Here is a 17403-nt window from a genome sequence, read left to right as displayed (position 1 = left end):
AGTTGACTTGCCGATCATCGTCAATTGGAGACCATCGTCATCACTCCCTCCGACTGTCCAAGTGCCCCTCGTAGCATCAGAAGATGTTCACAGGTCTAGTCGAAGTGAGTCGTTGCTTCTCAGCGCAGATGAATCATCTCAATCGCTTGCCGACAGCATCTCGGTACGGTGACGTCGATCAAAGAGCAAGACACGACATCATCTGGCGGCGGCGGCTGGTCTGTCACTATTGGCCAAGCTAAACCCATCCTATCAGACTGCAGCATTGGGGACAGCATATGTATCAATGGCGCCTGTCTCACCGTCACCGAGTTTGACGAGGATAGCTTCAAGGTCGGCCTTGCGCCAGAGACTCTCGCGAGGACAGATCTAGGTGTGCCTCCATGCCCAGACCTTGCTTATCCAACCTGAAGAGCTTGCGTTCGTGCAGGCGATCTCAAAGTAGGCAGCAAGGTCAATCTGGAGCGCGCCATGGCCACTGGCGCACGTTACGGCGGCCATTTCGTACAGGCAAGTCCCGGCACATCATAGACGGAGCCGCACGCTCACTCTGGGACGATCAGGGACACGTTGACTCGACGGCGAGGATTGTTTCGCGGCAGCCAGACGGCAACTCGATACGGCTAATATTTGAGCTACCTGAATCAGCCGAGCATTACATGGAGGCCATCATCGAAAAGGGCTACATCGCCCTCGATGGGACGTCCCTCACGATCACCGAGGTAGACGACACGCAGCGGCGTTTCGGCGTCATGCTCATCGCTCACACGCAAGACAAAGTCGTGTTGACCGACAAGAAAGAGGGTGACAAGATCAATGTCGAGATTGACGTCGTCTGCAAGAACGTAGAGAAGATTGTCAAAAGCGCTCTGCAAGGATCGGGACAAGCAGGAGGTGCTATAGAAGCACTCGTCGAAAAGGTCGTTGAGCGTACGCTCCGAAAGCATCAGCTCATATAGTCCCCTCGGTAGACTTGTCGCAAGCAATGTTGTTGCAATCCGCATACCCCACAGACATCTTTACGGGAAGGTCGTGGTGTGAGCTTGTATGACCTCTCCCTCAATCTTGCAGACTTCCGTATCCTCCTCATCAAAGAATTCTCTGCAGGCCGTGGTGAAGGGGCCGCATGTGACTTGGACATCGAACTGTCGTTTTGCAATCTCGACTGCATTCTGCGTGTCAGCTCCGTCTGGCCCACGATCGCTGACGTGTACCTCGCGTAAAGCCGACGAACCTGAGATTGGAATCAGGCTTGGTGTGGTAGGGATGTAAGAAATGGACATACACGTGGTATCGGAGCTTGCTGTCCAGACGACAGCAGTCTTGCATATTTGCAGGATCGGACTTGAACTCGGCAGGAATCTCAAGGAGCACATCGTGCCCTACTACGTCGGCCGTGTGGAGTCCACCCACGACACGTCCAGTCACGCTCCGGTCAGGTGTCTATACGAACGATCAGCCAAAAGCTTCTGCCACAGGCAGCATGCATACGAAAATGACGTCGTTGGGAACTACGTCGAGAACCTTGCTGAAAAGATCCACACGAGGGTTGGGATCGTTTGGCGCCCGTATGGCGTCCACTGTGCCGTATACGCATTCGGCAGAGCCCGGTTGAACTGCAGTAGTCGAATCAAATTAGGAGGCCTCTCGGGCTCGAGCACACTGACTTTCGACTATATATTCGATGCGAGTGTACGGTGCAGCATTGACCGGTGTATAAGGAGCTGCGACTACCGCGGATAGGCTTGCGGCTACGATCCAGAACGACTTGGCCAGCATGCTGTCGATGGGCCGGGGGATCACGAGATTCTTTTACGGGGGCCGAGGCTAGGAAAATTTCTCAAACGTTGCGGAGCTGTGCATGAAAAGACTGGTACAGCCGCGCTACATGACCACAAAGGAGCTCGTTGGGTTGCTACAATGTCGCCATGGCTCCCATTCCGAGAAGAACATTGGACAACTGGGCCCCGGACCTGGTCCGCATCGATTGTGAGAGCCCTGGGACAGGAGCTCCGAATGAAAGTGTGTCGCGCTGAAGATGCTGCGAGTTCTGGTAAGCTTCTGACGAGGTGTGGTCGGACAGATTGCACACAATGTCCAGTAGAAACGCGCATCGCCTGCGCAACAGTCGGCAACGGCCAGTTCAGGATCCGGCCTGAAAGCGCCTCCGATGGACAATGTTGCCACATAGCTGACCATGCTCGGCGACATGATACGTTCGTGGCGGATCAGCATGAGATCGCCTTTGGGCTTTTGAGTTTGCTGCGACTTGTTGCGCGTCAGAAAGCGGCAGGCGTAGTCGAGGCTTCACTGACAATCCAGATGTGGTCACTGGCCACTCTGACATTTGTTGTAAATCTGCCGTCCACGTAGACGCCCGCAGCGGTCACATTGCCCTCGACGCACAGCGATTGGCCGATGCGGACGACTGCATCTCTCAGCTTTTCGTGACAGTTGCTGCGGAATGACTGACAGCGCAAGACGTAGGACATGAATTCTGTGGGATATGCGGCGGTGATCAAGCTACTTGTCAAGATGATCAGAGCATGACATCTCATCTCAGGCCAGATGCATGCGATGGGCAGGAAGGCACGCACGCGCAAGTCGCCTCCTCCTTATAAAATCAAAAGACACGTGGCGCTCGCCAACAGCCTAACGGCCCAATCTGCAATCCCATGGCCGAACAAGGCGTCGCTGCAGACATCAGCGCACCGTCTGGCGTCAGCACAGGAGTGGCTGCAGGCCGTGATACCGCTTCGACAACGCGCTCGGATGCGACGGACCCGCATTCGGTGCTGGTAGCAACGCTGCGATTGCAGATTGCCGACCTGCATTCACAGGTCTCTGGTCTCAATTCGAAGCTAGTACAATCCTACGATCGTCTGGGCAACCTCGAGGACGAGCTGCACCATCATACAGAGCAAAATGTCGCGCTCAGGACCCGAGCAGAGAAGCTCGAGGAAGAGCGACGATCTTTCGAGGAACGCATGGAGGGCGGAGTCCTTGTCGAGCGGGTGAATTCTCCCGCTTGGCTCAGTGTGCTGTACGTGCTGACCGAGCGGATTCTCCAGCGCGAGATCCAGACAGAACTGACGCGTATGATGGACAAGTTGCTCGAGGAAGCAGCGCACCGTGGAAAGGCAGAGGCAGACAAGGCAACCATCGAGTCAGAGCTAGACGAACTGTCTGCCACACTCTTCAGCGAGGCCAATCAGATGGTCGCGATGGAACGTATCACTCGCGCCAACGCTGTTGCCAAAGCAGTCTCGCTCGAGACCTCCTTGCGAGATACAGAGGCAATGATGGTCAGCCAGGCCGAACAGTTGCGCAACCTCAGCACGCAGTTCGAAGAAGCAGATGCAGAGCGGAAACTGCTCGCAGAACAGCTGGCTGCTGCCGCTATAGGTGGCGCTGTCGTCTCTGGTAGCGTTGCAGCGTTAGCCTCCACGAGCAACCATCAGCTGGACAGCCAGAAGGGCACACGCGATGTCAAGCAGAATCCTGTCTACCCCAATGCGATCTATAGCAATTCAAAGGGCGCGCTGATGTCGTCATCAGAAGCACTACGCTCCGCGAATAACCTTCATTCTGCGCCTTCGTCACCGTATACAAGCGCGATGCTCGGATTCAGTCTGTCTCATCCCTTGCCCTTGCTATACACCGATGTACTGCCATATACCGAGTTTATATCCTTTGTACGCTATCTACGCCAAGTGAGACGACAAGCACTTGCCCGTCCGCCCTCGCATCCCTCGAGCGAATCTCGCATATCTTCAGGCACGTTTGGTTCAATCTACTCGTCGACGAAGCACGATAGCTCCGCAGCACCGCCCGTGCTCGGTCCCGTGCTCAAGGGAGCAACGCAAGAACAGTCCAATGCGCTCTATCAACAACTACCGGTTTCGACACATACCTCCCAGGCGTTTCTCAAGCGCTGCATAGAGGAAGATACCGATCCTGCCTTGCGTCTCGACCTCGCCCCTGCTCTCAATTTTCTGAGCCGCCGAACGATCAATGCTAGCATCATAGAGGGCACAGTGAATATCGAGCCTGCCCATCGAACCATCCCAAGCGATCGCTGTGCTCTGTGCGGAGCCGCATTGATACAGAAGTTCGGCGGAGGACATATCCGGGTAGCCTCTTCGGCCGAGGAAGCTGCAAGTGGCTCCGGCTCGCGTCCGACAGTTCGCAAAATGCTGAATTCATCCTGGTCTTTCGGCCGGCCGTCAACGCTCTCTGGCGAGACTGCCAGTACGCCTGCCTCGCCGACGATTGGCCACGGCTTTGATCATAATTCGCCGAGCGGAGCGCATCTGTCTATACATGTCTTCAAGGCAGGCGACAATTCGACGACAAAGTACCCCTTATGTCCGCACTACTGCTTGCCCCGCTTACGAGCAGTGTGCGACTTCTGGACATTCATCCGCTCGCTCGAACGGGCTCTGCTGCTCAACGAAGGCGTTGCCCGACCTTACTATGATGCGCCCGCAGAATCAGCACCTGCTCCGCGCTCAACGCTGGACACGCCCGGCAGTCGCGTTGCAGAATCTGGTTTAGGTCTGTCACCTTTGCATATCGATCGTTCGCAGTCTGCACCGCCTGCAACTCAGCCAGACGAGCCAAGGGCCGTCAAGACACCGCCGCAGACGGAGGAGCCGACAGAGCCTGCAGACACTTCTGCCGATATCACCACGAACGGTCTGGGCGATACGAGCACAGAGATGCCAATCACGGGACATGTCGTTGAGCAAGGTGCTAAAGCAGCACACGCTGACGAGCCTGCCGCAATGCCCACGTTGGAGACTTCCGAGAAGAATTCGCCATCTTCTGCGAGTAGCGTGACGGAGGGCTTTGAAGACGCAAGTGATGCACACTCGGCAGAGCCAGAGGTTGCTCCGGCCGTCAGGGCTTCGCTCGTGGTCGAGGACAGTAAAGGCTTGTCCGCCTCACCTGACGCGACGCCTATGAGTACGACTGTACAACTGCCGGAGCAAGCCAAAGAGACGCCTCAACCGCCGCCACTGCCACCTCGAGATATAATCTCTACCAAGCCAGCTTCTCCCGCTCTTCCTCCACGCTCGCGGCCGCCGCCACAGCCTATCTCGACCGCCATGTCAGGCGCGTCAGAACAGCCGCAAGCTATGACGCAGAGCGAATGGGAAGAGAAGTGGTGGTCAGAGATCGTCAAGCTCAAAGAGACCATGTTCTGGTATCGCGTAGGAGCTGCCTTCTCGTTCGCGTGAGGTAACCGGAAATGCACTTTGCCTTGGAAAACATCAGACAGTCCGCGGGTCAGCTCGTGCGCGCGATTTGAGTCGCAAGTCGCGAACGGAATTGCCAGCGATTCGAGCGATTTGTCAATGCTTTGACAAACGCTGCAACAGCTACAATGTCGACCAAATCGGCGGGCATGCTGACGAGGCACAGGCCAGCCATGTGCAGTGCTAGCGCTCGCAAGTTCGACAAGCGCTCTTTCAGCAGCACATCGCATTGGAGCAAGCAGCGACTCGTCATCGTCGGATCTGGCTGGTCCGGATACACGCTGGCTTCCAACATTGATGCGCAACGATATGATGTCACTCTCATCTCGCCAAAGAGCTACTTTGCCTTCACTCCCCTGCTTGCTTCGACAGCGGTAGGCACGCTCGAGTTCAGACTAGCATTGGAGCCTGTTCGCAAGTTCTCGCCTCAGATCACATTCTTGCAGGCAAAGGTAGAGAAGATAGACCTCGCACGAGCGCAGCTAGAGTGTATGCCTGCAACGCCGCCGGTCAAGATTCATGGCATCAAGCAGAGTGGCAGCGAGCACCCGAAAGATGCCGCTCAAGCGGAAGTCGGCAAAGTGCAAGAGGGCGCGCACGAATCATTCAGCTACTCGTACGACAAGCTCATCGTTGCTTGTGGCGCCTACTCACAGACCTTTGGTATCCCCGGTGTCAAAGAATACGGGCATTTCCTCAAAGACGTGACGGACGCGAGGGCGATACGCTCGCGGATACTCGAATGCTTCGAGCAAGCAGCCCAGCCCAACGTGACAGACGACCAACGGCGAGCGCTCTTGCATTTTTGTATCGTCGGTGCAGGACCGACAGGTGTCGAATTTGCTGCCGAGCTGCACGATCTCCTGACGGCAGAGATTGTGCGATACTACCCCAGCATCGCCCGATTGGCACGAATATCGCTCTACGACACCGCTGATCGCGTTTTGGGCACTTTCGATCAGGAGCTGTCGGAATATGCCATGTCGCGCTTCATGCGCGAGGGCATCCAGCTCAAGATGAATCACTCGGTCACGCGAGTCAACCCGAACAGCTTGGAAGTCAGGGAAGAAGGCACAGTGCCATACGGCATGCTCGTTTGGTCCACTGGACTGGCTGCCAATACGCTCATTGCCAACCTGACCGATCAGGAAGTCAAGAAAGATCCACGCACACATTCGCTCCTCACAACCGACGGACTCGAGGTTTTTGATCCCAAGGGCAAAGCCATGGACAACATTTTCGCCATCGGCGATGCCGCAGTCGTAGAAGGTCAACATCATCCTGCTACAGCGCAAGTCGCAAGTCAAAAGGCGAAATACCTTGCCAAGAAACTCAACGCGATAGCAAAAGAGCGAACATTCAGCACACCGTTCGTATATCAAGACCGGGGCGTCATGGCCTACGTAGGCGATTGGAAAGCCCTCATATCGACACCCGGAGGCGGCAGCGCCAAGGGCACAGGAGCTTGGCTTGCGTGGCGGCAAGTCGTCTGTCTGCTCGTCCATTGCATGTGCTAATCTCACTCCCGGTTGCAGATCTGTCTACTGGAGCATGGCAAGATCACCGCGCAATCTGATCCTAGTGCCTACCTATTGGTTCGTCGGCTGGCTATTTGGCCGCGACATCTCCCGCTTCTGACCTAGCGCGAGGCTTCACGCATATCATACCATAGAAGAATACGGGCAATATAGAGGACCTTGTAGAAAATACAAAGCATGCATGCAATCGATCAACGACGCGCTCGCTACTGAAGTGAGGTACTGCTCTTGGCCTGGCAAGTCATACTCTGATGAGCAGCGTCGGCGCAAGATGCCTTGCATGTCTGTTGAAAGATAGCAGGGCCGATAACGGCCAGGCCAGCCTGAATGATGGCATCAGCTGCCAAATACGCGGCGTTGGTGTCAGCCCGAACCTTGTTATTGTCAAATTCGAAAGTCTGCTCGAGGACACTGGTGCGAGTAACTCAGCTAATGCCCAGAAAAGGCAGTGAAGATGGAAGGCACTCACGCAGTGCAGCAACCTTCAGGAGCGCCGCTGACAGTGGCGACGGCCGTAGCTTTGGCAGTCAGGCGGCCAGCCGCATTCATGCCCGTGTCCGTAGTCGTCACGCCAGGTGTCCAACCGTACTGCGCCGAATGAGATCAGCTGCTGTCTGTTGCAGTCATATGACCATGAGACCGACCAGGAATAGCTTATCGTCAGCACGAGCAGTAGCGTAGAAACTCTTGTCAAGATGAACTGAGAGCGCGTTCTGAGCGGTGGCAGAGTAAGCGCACTCGCCAGTGGCTTCGACTGTATTGTTGGTCAGGTCGGGTGATGTATGGCAAGTATGATGAGACCCACGCTCGACGAAGTAGCCAACAGAATGGTCGCGAGGGCTGATCGTAACACCGAGCACGAATGGCAGAGCAGTGAGAATTGTGATGAACGTCGTAGAAAACATGTTTGTTTGCAGCAAATTGAGAGTTATTGGCAGGCGAAGGTATTCATGCTTGGCCTCGCAGGGCGAACCCTTTTGTTGTGATGGGACAATGTCGCGGCTGCCGCACCGGCTTCGAGCCCTACCTCCTCACTAGGTCCTTGCCATGTCCCTCGGTCAAGCTGCTGCCGGCGCCACGATAACTTGCTCGAGGGCATTCTCAACGCGGTCGTCAGCAGCACGTGAATCGTCTTCGCCACGAGCGGCCGGCGCTGGCTCTTCGTCAGGTCGCAGGAACGCTACCGTTTCTGGCTCATTGTCTTGCCAGAACGAATAATCTGATCGGGTACTGAATCGTCAACACTGTGCTTGGTTGCTGAGATGCAAACTCACCGAAAGACTCGAGCTGACAATCAGAGCCATCTTGTAAGCTGCTCTGATTGACGATAACGCCACGTTTGGCGCACTCTTCGAGCAAGCTCGGTACCAGCTTGCGAGGATCCCAACGAAGCCGCTGAAAGCTGCTTAGCCACCACTTGAAGCCGATCGTGAGATGCTGCAACTTTGGCCATGCGCCTGCTTTCAGGGCTCGCCAGAAGACCAGTGTGTCTGTACAGCTGCTGATGACGAGCGAGTGTAGATTCGGCGCGTCGCATAGCTCGACAAGGAGGTCGAGCGTACCGTAAGCTTCGAGATGACGCAGGTCTGGGCAGACTAGCTTTTGCTCGATCAAAGGCGAGCTTCGAGGCACCCACGTTGAGCCGACGGTGGTCAGAGTCTGCAGACTTGCGGCGTGCGGGCGCAGTATCTCTGCAAGCGCATCGCTGCGTGAGATCGGCAAGAGATGTAACTCGCGCAGCTCGCCCGCCCAAGAAAGCCTGGGCGAAGCGAACAAAGGCAGACAAGAGCCGGCTTCGCTGCTGATGATCTGACTGACATCGTTCTTGTAGATCTCGAGCCAGCGGAGGGACGGAGCTTGCATGATGCTGTACGATAGGTCGGAATGCGCTTCGGCATGCGCTTCGCCTTTGTCTTCAGTGGACGGTATGAAGTATAGCTCCAGCGATTGTATGTTGAAACACATCGAGATCAAGCGAGCGGCGACATTGGCAGAGCGTGCATCGCGTATGCTGAGTGATAGCACTCTGAGCTTGTTCGTCTGACCTATCGTCAGATGGTCGACAACCGTGCGCAAGGCAGGCAGAGCCAGAGCTCTCAAGAAGAGAGCTCGGATGCGTTCGCCCGCCATCAGCACAAGTAATTGTTTGGCATAGTCTTGCGCCTCGTCGTCGCCAGTCTCGGCCCATGGAGAAGTACCGAGGTTGAGTGTTCCAATGCTTTGGGCAAGCTGAGGCGAGACTGTCGCGAGCGCATGTAGTTCTCGCAGTCTCTCTGGTGAGTCTGGCGCTACGTGCTGTGCACCATGCTTGTCAGCAAGTAGAAGCAGAGACGACCCGTTGGGAGCTCGCCTTGAACAAACGCAAGGCGCAAAGCGGTCGGATCGCCTTTGATGCTAGACTGAGCTCGCGCGCGCTTTGAGCATCGCTGAGCTTGATGATGCCGTGTATGAGCTCTAGGGGCAGGCTCTGCAGACACGTTGTGCTGTCCATAGCGAGCTGATGCATGTCTGTGTCGGCCAATACCTTATCGCGCTTTTGTTATCACGAGACAAAGACAGTCGCGTCCTTTTATTAATTACTGAAGATCAATCAAAGACGCGTCCTGAATCTTTCGCCGCCTCGTCTGGTCATCTCCACATCTGGACTTACTTACTCTTTGCCGACACAGACAAGTTTGGTGCGACAAAGATGCCCGAGATCAAGCCGAGCCCTCGCCGGACTTGCGCTTGCGAGGTGAGAGGATGCTGTAACGCGCCTAGTGGAATGGTGGAAAGAGATGATTGTGCTACTCCTCTGAGTCGGCACCCGGACGCCTCGGAGAATAGGCCCGTTCTGGAGAAGTAATCAGCTTGAGCGAAACGGCCCTTGCTCCAAAGTAGCAAGACTTCTGCCCGCACACCTCTGGTCACGGGATCACGTCAGGCTGCGAAAGTCGTCAATGATGTCGCGCCTGAGAAGGAGCGAGGAAGCCATCGACAAGCGCCGGTGACGCCAGTCAAGATCCAAAGGGCAAGCAGGCCGCGTCGAGCCCCGATCGTAAGCTGCCTCAGTGTCATTCGTCGCGCATCATGGACATCATGGGCCGCTCGCAGGCGCCTCGAGCGATCTCGTTGCCGACCTCACAAGCCATCCTGGTTGTGTGCCTTGACTGTCTCGCACCCCTTTTTCGGCGCGCGAGCCTGAAGAAGGCCGCTCGTCAGCCTCTGACCGTCCGGCGGCTGAGATAGATTCCGGCCTGTTGCCTGTTTAGGTGCCGGAGCCGACAGATCCTCGAACGCTGCCGGACTACAAGGCCATGATGGTATGTACGACGAGATCGGTCCGCAGTTCCCGTGGCATGGCATGGACAAGACGGCACGATCGGATGGTATTGACAACCTCTGAGGCACTACCTCCGACAGCGGTCGAGCCACGGCTCAGCAAAGGCCATCGATTTGGCCCGGGAGGTATACGTCGTTGGGCCTCTTTGCCTCCCTCTCTGCTGACAACTTCGTGGCCTAGACATGTATCTGCATCAATTTAGACAGGCTCCGTATTCCACCGTCTCTCCCATCGAGCGAAATCAGATTGCATTTTGTTCCGAACAGCGATTGAGTTTGCGTCACTTTGAGAAAGCTCGCATCCGACAAAAACCGTCGCGTCCTTCTCAAGCAGCAGATAGCCGAGCTTGCCGACAGACGTCACCGGCCCGTACATTGTCAGGATGTCACAAGCGACTCTGGCTCGCATACAGAAGATCCAGAGCCATCTTCAAACGGCTCCGCAGGGAATCCGCCTCAAGGACAAAGTCTGTATTCTCACCGGCGTCGGCTCAGAGCGGGGTATTGGGTAAGCTTACAGTCTGGTACCTGCTCGACCTGAGGTCATGTAACGGCACCAGGCGAGCGAGTGCGCTATTGTTTGCGCACGAGGGAGCGAAGCACTTGTACCTGCTCGACTACGAAGCCGAGCATCTGCCCAAAACGAAAGCTTACATCGAAAAGACATACCCACACGTCAAGGCATGCCAGTCTGCCTGGCCAATACCAGGAGCTCACACACGAGACACAGGTGACGACCATTGAAGCGGATGCAAGCGACGAGGACGTCATCTCGTCATTATGCCAGCGCGCCGTCGAAGAGAATGGCAGGCTCGACGTCTTCTTTGCCAATGCAGGTGCGTCCAATCACTGCTGATGCATACAGGACCATTGTATACTCACAATATGATCAGGCGTGGCGACGGCAAACGTCTTGCCGAATATCGACTTTGATGAATTTGAGAACACGCTGAAGATCAATACCATTTCGTGAGCGAGCGTACGTTGCGATCGAAGGCTGCTCATACAGCAGACAGATGCTTCCTTGCGCTCAAGCATGGATCAGCAGCAATGCAAGACATAAGAGAGGGCAGCGGAAAGACAGAGTCAGGCGGCAGCATCATCATGACCGCTTCGGGTACGCTGTGCAATCTCTATCCGCAAACACATCCTGATACCGGATGCAGTGGCCGGCATAAGAAGCGGTGCGGGGTCTTGCGATTATTCGGCGAGCAAAGCGGCCGTCATCTCGCTTGCCAAAACGGGCGCGAATCAGCTAGCAGGCACGAATATCCGCGTCACTGCCGTCTGTCCGGGTCTGATCTCGACGTGAGTGATTCTAGCCCGTCAGGAACGCACTCGCTGACGGAGCGTGTAGTGGCATGACTGCGATGGTGTTTGATGCGGCAAAAGAGAGGGGCACCTTGGCCAAAGTGGGCCAATTGAATCCCTTGCGACGCTACGGCGTGGCAGAAGAGATCGCAAGCGCAGTCCTGTTCCTGGTCCGTGCTACTGCTGTCATACTGCTGTGAACAGTGCTTACGGCCAAAGCAGGCATCGGATGAGTCATCGTATGTCAATGGCATCGAGCTGCCCGTCGACGGCGGTCTGTCGTCCAGTCATCCGGTTGTACCGGGTAAACTGGCCTAGCGTCATGCACGTACCCACTCTATGAATCCGACTGTTGGTAATGACCATAGCTGTGTCCGTCTGGTCGGTATCTGAGTGATCTTGCCCGAGACCATCTTGCAAGGTGAAGCCGAGCGTACCGGTGAGACGGCACGCTCTGGTGCCTGTAACGTCTCGTCTGGATCGCCATCGACGCTGAGCGAAGTGATAGAAAGAGCCAAGTGGGAGATATCGTCATCTGTGGAGCCCAGGTCGCTCTGATCGCCGTCATGCTCTTCACTGATTGCGCTCGGCGCTCGACCGAGCTTTAATGGAAGCAGACCGCTCGTTTGCCGACGTCTTGCTGAGCTATCGTCCCATGCCGGTCGTCTATCCGGTAAAGGTGCGTCAACACGAGACGCGTCTGCTGAAGCGTCAGAGAGGAAGCTAGAAGACATTGCATCATGGTCCGAAGCTGCGTCTGACGATAGATCGGTAGCAGAAGGTGTATAGATCGCGTTCTTCTTCTGTGCAGAGGTACCGATGGATGGCCAAAGCAGGTAGACGACTTGACGACCCTGCACGTCGGTTTTGGTGAACGACGGGACGCGATAGTATCGCGCTGTGCAATGGACCAAGAAGCGGTTGAAGGGCGCGAGCTCCCAGACAAGATTGTACGGTGTGCGCGAGACCTCTTGTATATATTGCGATTCGCCGGCTGATTCTGTGCACAAGCATATACGTCGCAGGTTGCTCGAGTCGTCGACAGATGCCGCACGAAAGACCTGAGACCCATCTAGCCATTGCTCAATTTCGTTCTGTATCGTTCGTATGCTGTCCTCTATCGATCCGCCTTGTCCTTCTTCGGGTCCTATGAGGCGCTTGAACGTTCTATGGATGCCTTTGAGCGGAGCATGGAAGCGTCCCATATCGGCCGAGTGCAGATCGAGATCCGGTGCAGCCTGACTTGGCAAGATCTGCTGCGACTTGAAGCCTGCCGGACTCGGCGCGGGGAACGAGCGCGCATGCGGCAAAGTCGGATATCTATCTTGCGCCATGGCAGGCACAGCATGAGGATTGTGAGCGAGCGTCACTATCGCGTGCCCGAGATGAGTCTTGGACGAGATGCTGCAGACGTAGCAAGCTGACCGTTCTCATATCGCCTCCGACGATGACGCGAGCCTGTCAATCCGCGTTCTTTCTCTTCCCGACGATTGCGAGTGGGAAGCTTGACTGACTCGACGTTGGTCCGTTTGGTCCGATTGAGCAAGATAGCCGGTATCGACAAGGCAACCGGTTCGTCCAGCGCGGGCAAGATCGTCGCTCCCGTGAGAGCCTGAGTGTCACCCGCCATGAGGTGCAGACTGCTCTTGAGCTCGTCCGACCGGCTGTGGCGATAGGCTGACCGCTGATCCGATCGACTTGTCGGACAGCCAAAAGAAAAAAACCGTCGCGACGAGTCGGCGACAAGTCGAGTTGACGAGTCTGGGAGGAAGCATGACGGGCAAAGACATGCTCAGCGAGTCCCTCAAGGGCCGCTGCCTCTTTGCCATACCCAAGAAAGGTCAGCCACCGTCAAAGCAGAGCATGCGCAACGAGTTGATGCAAGTTTACAGGACGGTTGTACGAAAAGTGTCTAGAGCTCTTAGCAGGTCGGTGCCCCGCCAATGGGCTACAGACAAGCTCACGCGCAGGTTGCTGCGGGCAGGCGCAGATATCCAGTTCACTCGCTCGCACCGGCTCGACGTTGCCCTCGTCAGGAACCACAACGTTGCTCTGTACGCGACAAGACTACTCCAGGCCAACAGCCCCAGGCCTGACCTCGAGCGCAGGATCTTCCTTCCGGCAGCAGATATACCCCGTTTCGTAGGAGAAGGCAATGTCGACCTGGCCATCACCGGTCAGGATATGGTGGCAGAGGCAGACATGGGCTCTCTCGTTGATGAAGTCTTGCCGCTCGGCTTCGGCAAGTGCAAGCTGCAAGTACAAGCACCCGAAGACGGTCCCATCAAGACCGTAGAAGATCTCGTGGGTCGCAAAGTCGTTACGAGCTTCGAAATCGTCGCAGGCAAATACTTTGCAAAGTTGGATGTACAGCATGGACGCGTCGGAAAGGACGAGCCACCGAGTCAAGGGCGAGGAGGCAAAGGGACAGAGATAGAATACATTGGTGGCAGTGTAGAGGCTGCCTGTGCTCTCGGGCTCGCAGATGGCATCGTCGATCTTGTAGGCAAGTCTCTTGCGTCACTCGCCCAATGGCCCATCATCTGAGCAGGTGCTCGCAGAGTCGGGCGACACCATGCGCGCAGCCGGTCTACGCGCGATAGCGACAATCTTGCAATCAGAGGCTGTGCTGATCAAGTCGACACGGGCAGCACCGGAGAATCAGTCAGTCATTGACCTCATCACGCAGAGAATAGCAGGCGTCATCGCTGCAAATCGCTACGTGCTCTGCAATTACAACATGCCTCGCGCCAAGCTCGCTCATGCAACCAGTATCACCCCTGGGCGAAGAGCAGCCACGATCACTCCGCTAGACGATCCAGAATGGTGCGCAGTGAGCGCGATGGTCGTCAAGAGCACGATTGCAGAGACGATGGATAGATTACAAGCTGCCGGCGCTTCCGATATCCTCGTCATCGGTCTTACAAATTGTCGTGTATGACGCTTGCATCTAGACGCCTTTGTTGCTGACGAGTGACGCCCCTTTCTGCCTTTGTTACTACTCCACGCGCGACGCGCATCTGACTTTGCCTCCGCACAGACTTCTCTTCCTCATCACCTTTCTGTACAATCTCAAGCATGCGATTGGTTCGTCTGCTGGGCCAGGCAAGCCTTGCAGTGGCTTGGCGGCCTAGCCTAAGTACGGCACCCGCCACGCATGGCGTACAGCTGGTCAGCGATAGTAACGCCCATGGGCCCTGCTCTCTCGATCTCAATACCTGTTCGGCTCTGGCCATTGACGACGAATCAGCCCGGCAGTCAGTAGCCATCAAGCTGACCTTGTGCGAACTACGGTCAGCAGCCTTTTCGATCCCACGAGAATGTGAAGCACATCATGTCAACATCAAGTCCTGCATCGAAGCTCTCGGTCGATCACCCCAGCAATGGGCCACATACAGCGTGTGGTCGAGAGACGTAGCTCATTCATGTTCAACGCATAATCGCTGGAGAGATCTAGAGCATGCAAAGTCGCTCTACCAAACCGCATCGAGGGATCTGGCTGCTGTTGCTCAAGAACGCGCCGAATTCAATGAGCAAGCACGGTCGCGGTTTTCAGAGATGCAGGAATTACAATCGGGACTCGCAAAGGCAGCATCGCAGCTCTTTGGTGACTTACAGCAAGATCTTTCGCTGGCATTAACGCATCGAGACAACGCATACGCTGCTGGTTTATCTGCGAGTTTGCAATCCAGTGACGCTCGTATGGCTCACTTTGCGTCGATAGCGGCAGAATCTCATCGACATCTCAGTGACAATTTATCGCTCTTAATGAATCGTGCGGGTACGGAGATGGAGCAAGTCATCGCTCGAATTGCTCAAGCGCACCTTGCGAGCTTGGACGCGCTAGATCGGCAGGGACAGCAGCTAGAGCTGTCACTCGGCGGCATTCTGACCTCTGTTGCGCATGTCGGACAACTATTTGATACTCACCTACAGAGTATGACGAAGCTCGACGCGCTGGCAGGCTACACTCTTGCTCATTTGCAAACGATGCAAGAAACCTCGCTGCAATTACGCACGTCGACAGAAGCGCAGGTAGAGCATATCGCGCGCGTCCACACGCTACTCGAATCGGTCTCGGTGGCTGCAAGTACATGGCGAGCGCCAGCCGTGATCGATACGATCTTGCAAGTCTTTCATCTCGCTGTGAACCTGCCAGCGCTCTTGACGGCTTTGGCAATGGTCTGTGCCTGCGCGTGGCTTGCAAGCAAGTTACCGATTGCTGGTGCGTGTCGCCTGATCTTTCGGACGGCTCGCTTCCTCTTGCGATGCATCTGGCGGAAGAAAACGTCTCAAGAGACGGTGAAGCCCATAAGACCGAAAGGATTGAGACAAGCGACCTTCTTTGCCCCGTCGAGCGGACCCGGATCGCCAGTTGTGATGCGAAGAGGTCGTGTATAATACATGGAGCTCGTCAGTCGTCACGTCTTGAACGAGCTGGGAAGACAAGCCACAGCGCGCCTAAGAAGACGCAGATGCCGATCATAAAAGGCGGTAGAGTAGCTAAGCTTGTCGATTCTGCCAGTGTGCCGTAAGCCAGAGGTCCAATGGCGCTGCCGGCGACTGCTTGATTGTTAGCTCTGCTCCATCTGAATTGAGGAGACGTACGGCCTACTGCGATGCTGAGCGACACGACGCTACCCTTGAGTGACGGTGCAGAGCTTGCAGATATCTGTGCTAGCACCGCAGGCGTTATTGGCCCCTGGAATGTAGCAGATCAGGCGATGCACACATGAGCAACGCGCAGAATTGTACGGACCATAAAGATGCCGAGCATAACAATGGCAAAGGCATCGACGGCGATGACATGGATTAACCACACTAGACCTAACAAGGCGCAGCAGATCGATAGGTACGACACTGCTTGCCACTTGGCCGAGAGTCCGACAGCAGCTGCGATCAGGCTCAGCAGGGTTCGTCCGAGTGCGATGCCGCCCCAGAAGGCAGACAGATAGTAGCGAGATGTAGCGGCAGAGACGTCGCGTTCGGTTGTGAGCCACGACACGAGCCATGCGCTGACAGAGTCTGTCATGCCAAACGATGAAGCCATCATGATCGCACCAATGAGCAAAACTTTGCTCTTGCAAGCTGCAAGCATTCGCTTTGCAACTCCTGAGCCATCGAGCGACGAATCCCCCTCGTCACGAGGCTCGACATAGCCATTGAACGTGAACCAGATCGCAATACTGAGCATGATCGAAGCTGCCATCGGCGCATAGTAATACAGCGACCAGTTTAGCTTTCGGTCGAGAATCCCGCCCACGATGATAGGCGCAAGGCAAGCTCCTATGCCAAAGCAGGCATACATGTACTGCATGAGGTTGCCCGAACCTTGCTTGTGCGCGATGACCGTGGACAGTGCGGAGTCCAGTAGCCCGCCTGCTAATCCAAAGCCGACCAGTGCTATAATGACAGCGTAGAAAGGGGGCGTCCGACTGATGAGCAATGAAGATGCACCAAGAATGCCAGCGCCGAGTATCAAAGTATGCCGAAACCCGATAGAATGGGTCAACTTGGTCGTCACCAGACAGCTGAACAAGTACCCCGCAACGTTGGCCAGAAACACCGTTGATACACGCTCATAGGAGAGACCGTAGTGCTGTGCAATCGCTTCCAGCACGGATCCAGTCGCCGAATCGTTTGTGCCCACGAGCGCAATGAGCGCAAAACTCGTCGCGAGCAGACCGAAATCGTCGGGCATGCTTCTGGCCTTCTGCAGTTGCGTGGTACTATGCAGACTGCTCAACGAGGTTCTTGCAGTTGTTGATGAGCTGTGAGGTTCATAGACGGGCTTGTTCGTCATCGAGCGCGAGGGGGATTGTTCGCGAGAAGAAGGCAACGACTCGATGTCGAGATTACGCGCTTGATAAGCTGCCAGATCGAATTGCTCGAGCTCAACGCTTTCATGCGAGGCCGAATGACGTCCACGCGGCTCTTCCATATCAGCGCAAGCGTAGCGGTCGCTACAAAAT

General features: G+C 55.7%; 13 protein-coding genes across 13 annotated transcripts; 7 read left to right on the top strand and 6 right to left on the bottom strand.

The window, feature by feature from the left end:
- The first annotated feature begins 1 nt into the window (after position 1).
- On the top strand, positions 2–1413 carry L969DRAFT_87215 (uncharacterized protein). The gene is made up of 6 exons (XM_014712410.1): positions 2–104; positions 157–373; positions 431–510; positions 564–1165; positions 1215–1234; positions 1286–1413. Exons 1-4 carry the CDS (start codon positions 84–86, stop codon positions 957–959), a joined length of 714 nt encoding a protein of 237 aa, XP_014567896.1. The 5' UTR covers positions 2–83; the 3' UTR covers positions 960–1165; positions 1215–1234; positions 1286–1413.
- Positions 1020–1779, bottom strand: L969DRAFT_48776 (uncharacterized protein; the record flags this gene model as incomplete). The annotated part of the gene is made up of 5 exons (XM_014712409.1): positions 1020–1165; positions 1215–1234; positions 1286–1443; positions 1492–1616; positions 1668–1779. 5 exons carry the CDS (start codon positions 1777–1779, stop codon positions 1020–1022), a joined length of 561 nt encoding a protein of 186 aa, XP_014567895.1.
- A 105-nt stretch (positions 1780–1884) lies between these two features.
- Positions 1885–2558, bottom strand: L969DRAFT_17197 (uncharacterized protein; the record flags this gene model as incomplete). Its single annotated transcript, XM_014712235.1, has 4 exons — positions 1885–2041; positions 2093–2262; positions 2316–2428; positions 2474–2558. 4 exons carry the CDS (start codon positions 2556–2558, stop codon positions 1885–1887), a joined length of 525 nt encoding a protein of 174 aa, XP_014567721.1.
- A 117-nt stretch (positions 2559–2675) lies between these two features.
- Positions 2676–5243, top strand: L969DRAFT_48947 (uncharacterized protein; the record flags this gene model as incomplete). Its single annotated transcript, XM_014712408.1, has 2 exons — positions 2676–3014; positions 3072–5243. 2 exons carry the CDS (start codon positions 2676–2678, stop codon positions 5241–5243), a joined length of 2511 nt encoding a protein of 836 aa, XP_014567894.1.
- A 146-nt stretch (positions 5244–5389) lies between these two features.
- Positions 5390–6899, top strand: L969DRAFT_94344 (uncharacterized protein; the record flags this gene model as incomplete). The annotated part of the gene is made up of 2 exons (XM_014712407.1): positions 5390–6741; positions 6797–6899. 2 exons carry the CDS (start codon positions 5390–5392, stop codon positions 6897–6899), a joined length of 1455 nt encoding a protein of 484 aa, XP_014567893.1.
- L969DRAFT_435457 (uncharacterized protein) lies at positions 6886–7841 on the bottom strand. The gene is made up of 5 exons (XM_014712406.1): positions 7605–7841; positions 7444–7553; positions 7269–7387; positions 7174–7210; positions 6886–7122 (listed from the first exon to the last, which is right to left on the bottom strand). Exons 1-5 carry the CDS (start codon positions 7702–7704, stop codon positions 7006–7008), a joined length of 483 nt encoding a protein of 160 aa, XP_014567892.1. The 5' UTR covers positions 7705–7841; the 3' UTR covers positions 6886–7005.
- L969DRAFT_435526 (uncharacterized protein) lies at positions 7655–9578 on the bottom strand. Its single transcript, XM_014712405.1, has 3 exons — positions 9150–9578; positions 8074–9094; positions 7655–8018 (listed from the first exon to the last, which is right to left on the bottom strand). Exons 1-3 carry the CDS (start codon positions 9303–9305, stop codon positions 7858–7860), a joined length of 1338 nt encoding a protein of 445 aa, XP_014567891.1. The 5' UTR covers positions 9306–9578; the 3' UTR covers positions 7655–7857.
- L969DRAFT_94341 (uncharacterized protein) lies at positions 9489–10184 on the top strand (the record flags this gene model as incomplete). The annotated part of the gene is made up of 4 exons (XM_014712404.1): positions 9489–9533; positions 9723–9836; positions 9893–9995; positions 10051–10184. 4 exons carry the CDS (start codon positions 9489–9491, stop codon positions 10182–10184), a joined length of 396 nt encoding a protein of 131 aa, XP_014567890.1.
- Positions 10185–10439: 255 nt separating this feature from the next.
- Positions 10440–11757, top strand: L969DRAFT_87208 (uncharacterized protein). The gene is made up of 8 exons (XM_014712403.1): positions 10440–10628; positions 10681–10801; positions 10851–10956; positions 11014–11089; positions 11137–11237; positions 11287–11428; positions 11478–11601; positions 11654–11757. Exons 1-8 carry the CDS (start codon positions 10504–10506, stop codon positions 11747–11749), a joined length of 891 nt encoding a protein of 296 aa, XP_014567889.1. The 5' UTR covers positions 10440–10503; the 3' UTR covers positions 11750–11757.
- Positions 11752–13061, bottom strand: L969DRAFT_48875 (uncharacterized protein; the record flags this gene model as incomplete). Its single annotated transcript, XM_014712402.1, has 2 exons — positions 11752–12800; positions 12857–13061. The coding sequence occupies 2 exons, from the start codon at positions 13059–13061 to the stop codon at positions 11752–11754; spliced, it is 1254 nt and encodes a 417-aa protein (XP_014567888.1).
- A 143-nt stretch (positions 13062–13204) lies between these two features.
- On the top strand, positions 13205–14372 carry L969DRAFT_94338 (uncharacterized protein; the record flags this gene model as incomplete). Its single annotated transcript, XM_014712401.1, has 5 exons — positions 13205–13271; positions 13324–13359; positions 13416–13485; positions 13540–13937; positions 13993–14372. 5 exons carry the CDS (start codon positions 13205–13207, stop codon positions 14370–14372), a joined length of 951 nt encoding a protein of 316 aa, XP_014567887.1.
- Positions 14373–14509: 137 nt separating this feature from the next.
- Positions 14510–15832, top strand: L969DRAFT_103200 (uncharacterized protein; the record flags this gene model as incomplete). The annotated part of the gene is made up of 1 exon (XM_014712400.1): positions 14510–15832. The coding sequence occupies one exon, from the start codon at positions 14510–14512 to the stop codon at positions 15830–15832; it is 1323 nt and encodes a 440-aa protein (XP_014567886.1).
- Positions 15833–15845: 13 nt separating this feature from the next.
- L969DRAFT_17190 (uncharacterized protein) lies at positions 15846–17372 on the bottom strand (the record flags this gene model as incomplete). The annotated part of the gene is made up of 3 exons (XM_014712234.1): positions 15846–15994; positions 16040–16133; positions 16191–17372. 3 exons carry the CDS (start codon positions 17370–17372, stop codon positions 15846–15848), a joined length of 1425 nt encoding a protein of 474 aa, XP_014567720.1.
- Positions 17373–17403: the final 31 nt, after the last annotated feature.

The sequence above is a fragment of the Mixia osmundae genome (genome assembly GCF_000708205.1).
Source record: "Mixia osmundae IAM 14324 unplaced genomic scaffold scaffold_5, whole genome shotgun sequence".
In the NCBI taxonomy this organism is placed as follows: Eukaryota; Fungi; Basidiomycota; class Mixiomycetes; order Mixiales; family Mixiaceae; genus Mixia; species Mixia osmundae.
The sequence above is the reverse complement of the archived record's forward strand: the minus strand, read 5'-3'. Positions and strand labels throughout refer to the sequence as shown.

Excerpts from the sequence above, each read along its gene's own strand:
- L969DRAFT_87215 (XM_014712410.1), top strand. The coding sequence starts at position 84 with ATGTTCACAGGTCTAGTCGAA. Across the intron at positions 105-156 it reads TGTTCACAGGTCTAGTCGAA|CATCTCGGTACGGTGACGTC; the intron begins GTGAGTCGTTGC and ends GCTTGCCGACAG. Across the intron at positions 511-563 it reads ACGGCGGCCATTTCGTACAG|GGACACGTTGACTCGACGGC; the intron begins GCAAGTCCCGGC and ends TGGGACGATCAG.
- L969DRAFT_435457 (XM_014712406.1), bottom strand. The coding sequence starts at position 7,704 with ATGTTTTCTACGACGTTCATCACAATTCTCACTGCTCTGCCATTCGTG. Across the intron at positions 7,554-7,604 it reads TGTTGGCTACTTCGTCGAGC|TCGAAGCCACTGGCGAGTGC; the intron begins GTGGGTCTCATC and ends CCAACAATACAG. Across the intron at positions 7,123-7,173 it reads TCGAATTTGACAATAACAAG|GCTGGCCTGGCCGTTATCGG; the intron begins GTTCGGGCTGAC and ends GCCATCATTCAG.
- L969DRAFT_435526 (XM_014712405.1), bottom strand. The coding sequence starts at position 9,305 with ATGCATCAGCTCGCTATGGACAGCACAACGTGTCTGCAGAGCCTGCCC. Across the intron at positions 9,095-9,149 it reads GCGCCTTGCGTTTGTTCAAG|CACGTAGCGCCAGACTCACC; the intron begins GCGAGCTCCCAA and ends CATGGTGCACAG. Across the intron at positions 8,019-8,073 it reads TTGTCAGCTCGAGTCTTTCG|ATTATTCGTTCTGGCAAGAC; the intron begins GTGAGTTTGCAT and ends GTACCCGATCAG.
- L969DRAFT_87208 (XM_014712403.1), top strand. The coding sequence starts at position 10,504 with ATGTCACAAGCGACTCTGGCTCGCATACAGAAGATCCAGAGCCATCTT. Across the intron at positions 10,802-10,850 it reads AGACATACCCACACGTCAAG|GTGACGACCATTGAAGCGGA; the intron begins GCATGCCAGTCT and ends CACGAGACACAG. Across the intron at positions 11,090-11,136 it reads CTGAAGATCAATACCATTTC|ATGCTTCCTTGCGCTCAAGC; the intron begins GTGAGCGAGCGT and ends TACAGCAGACAG.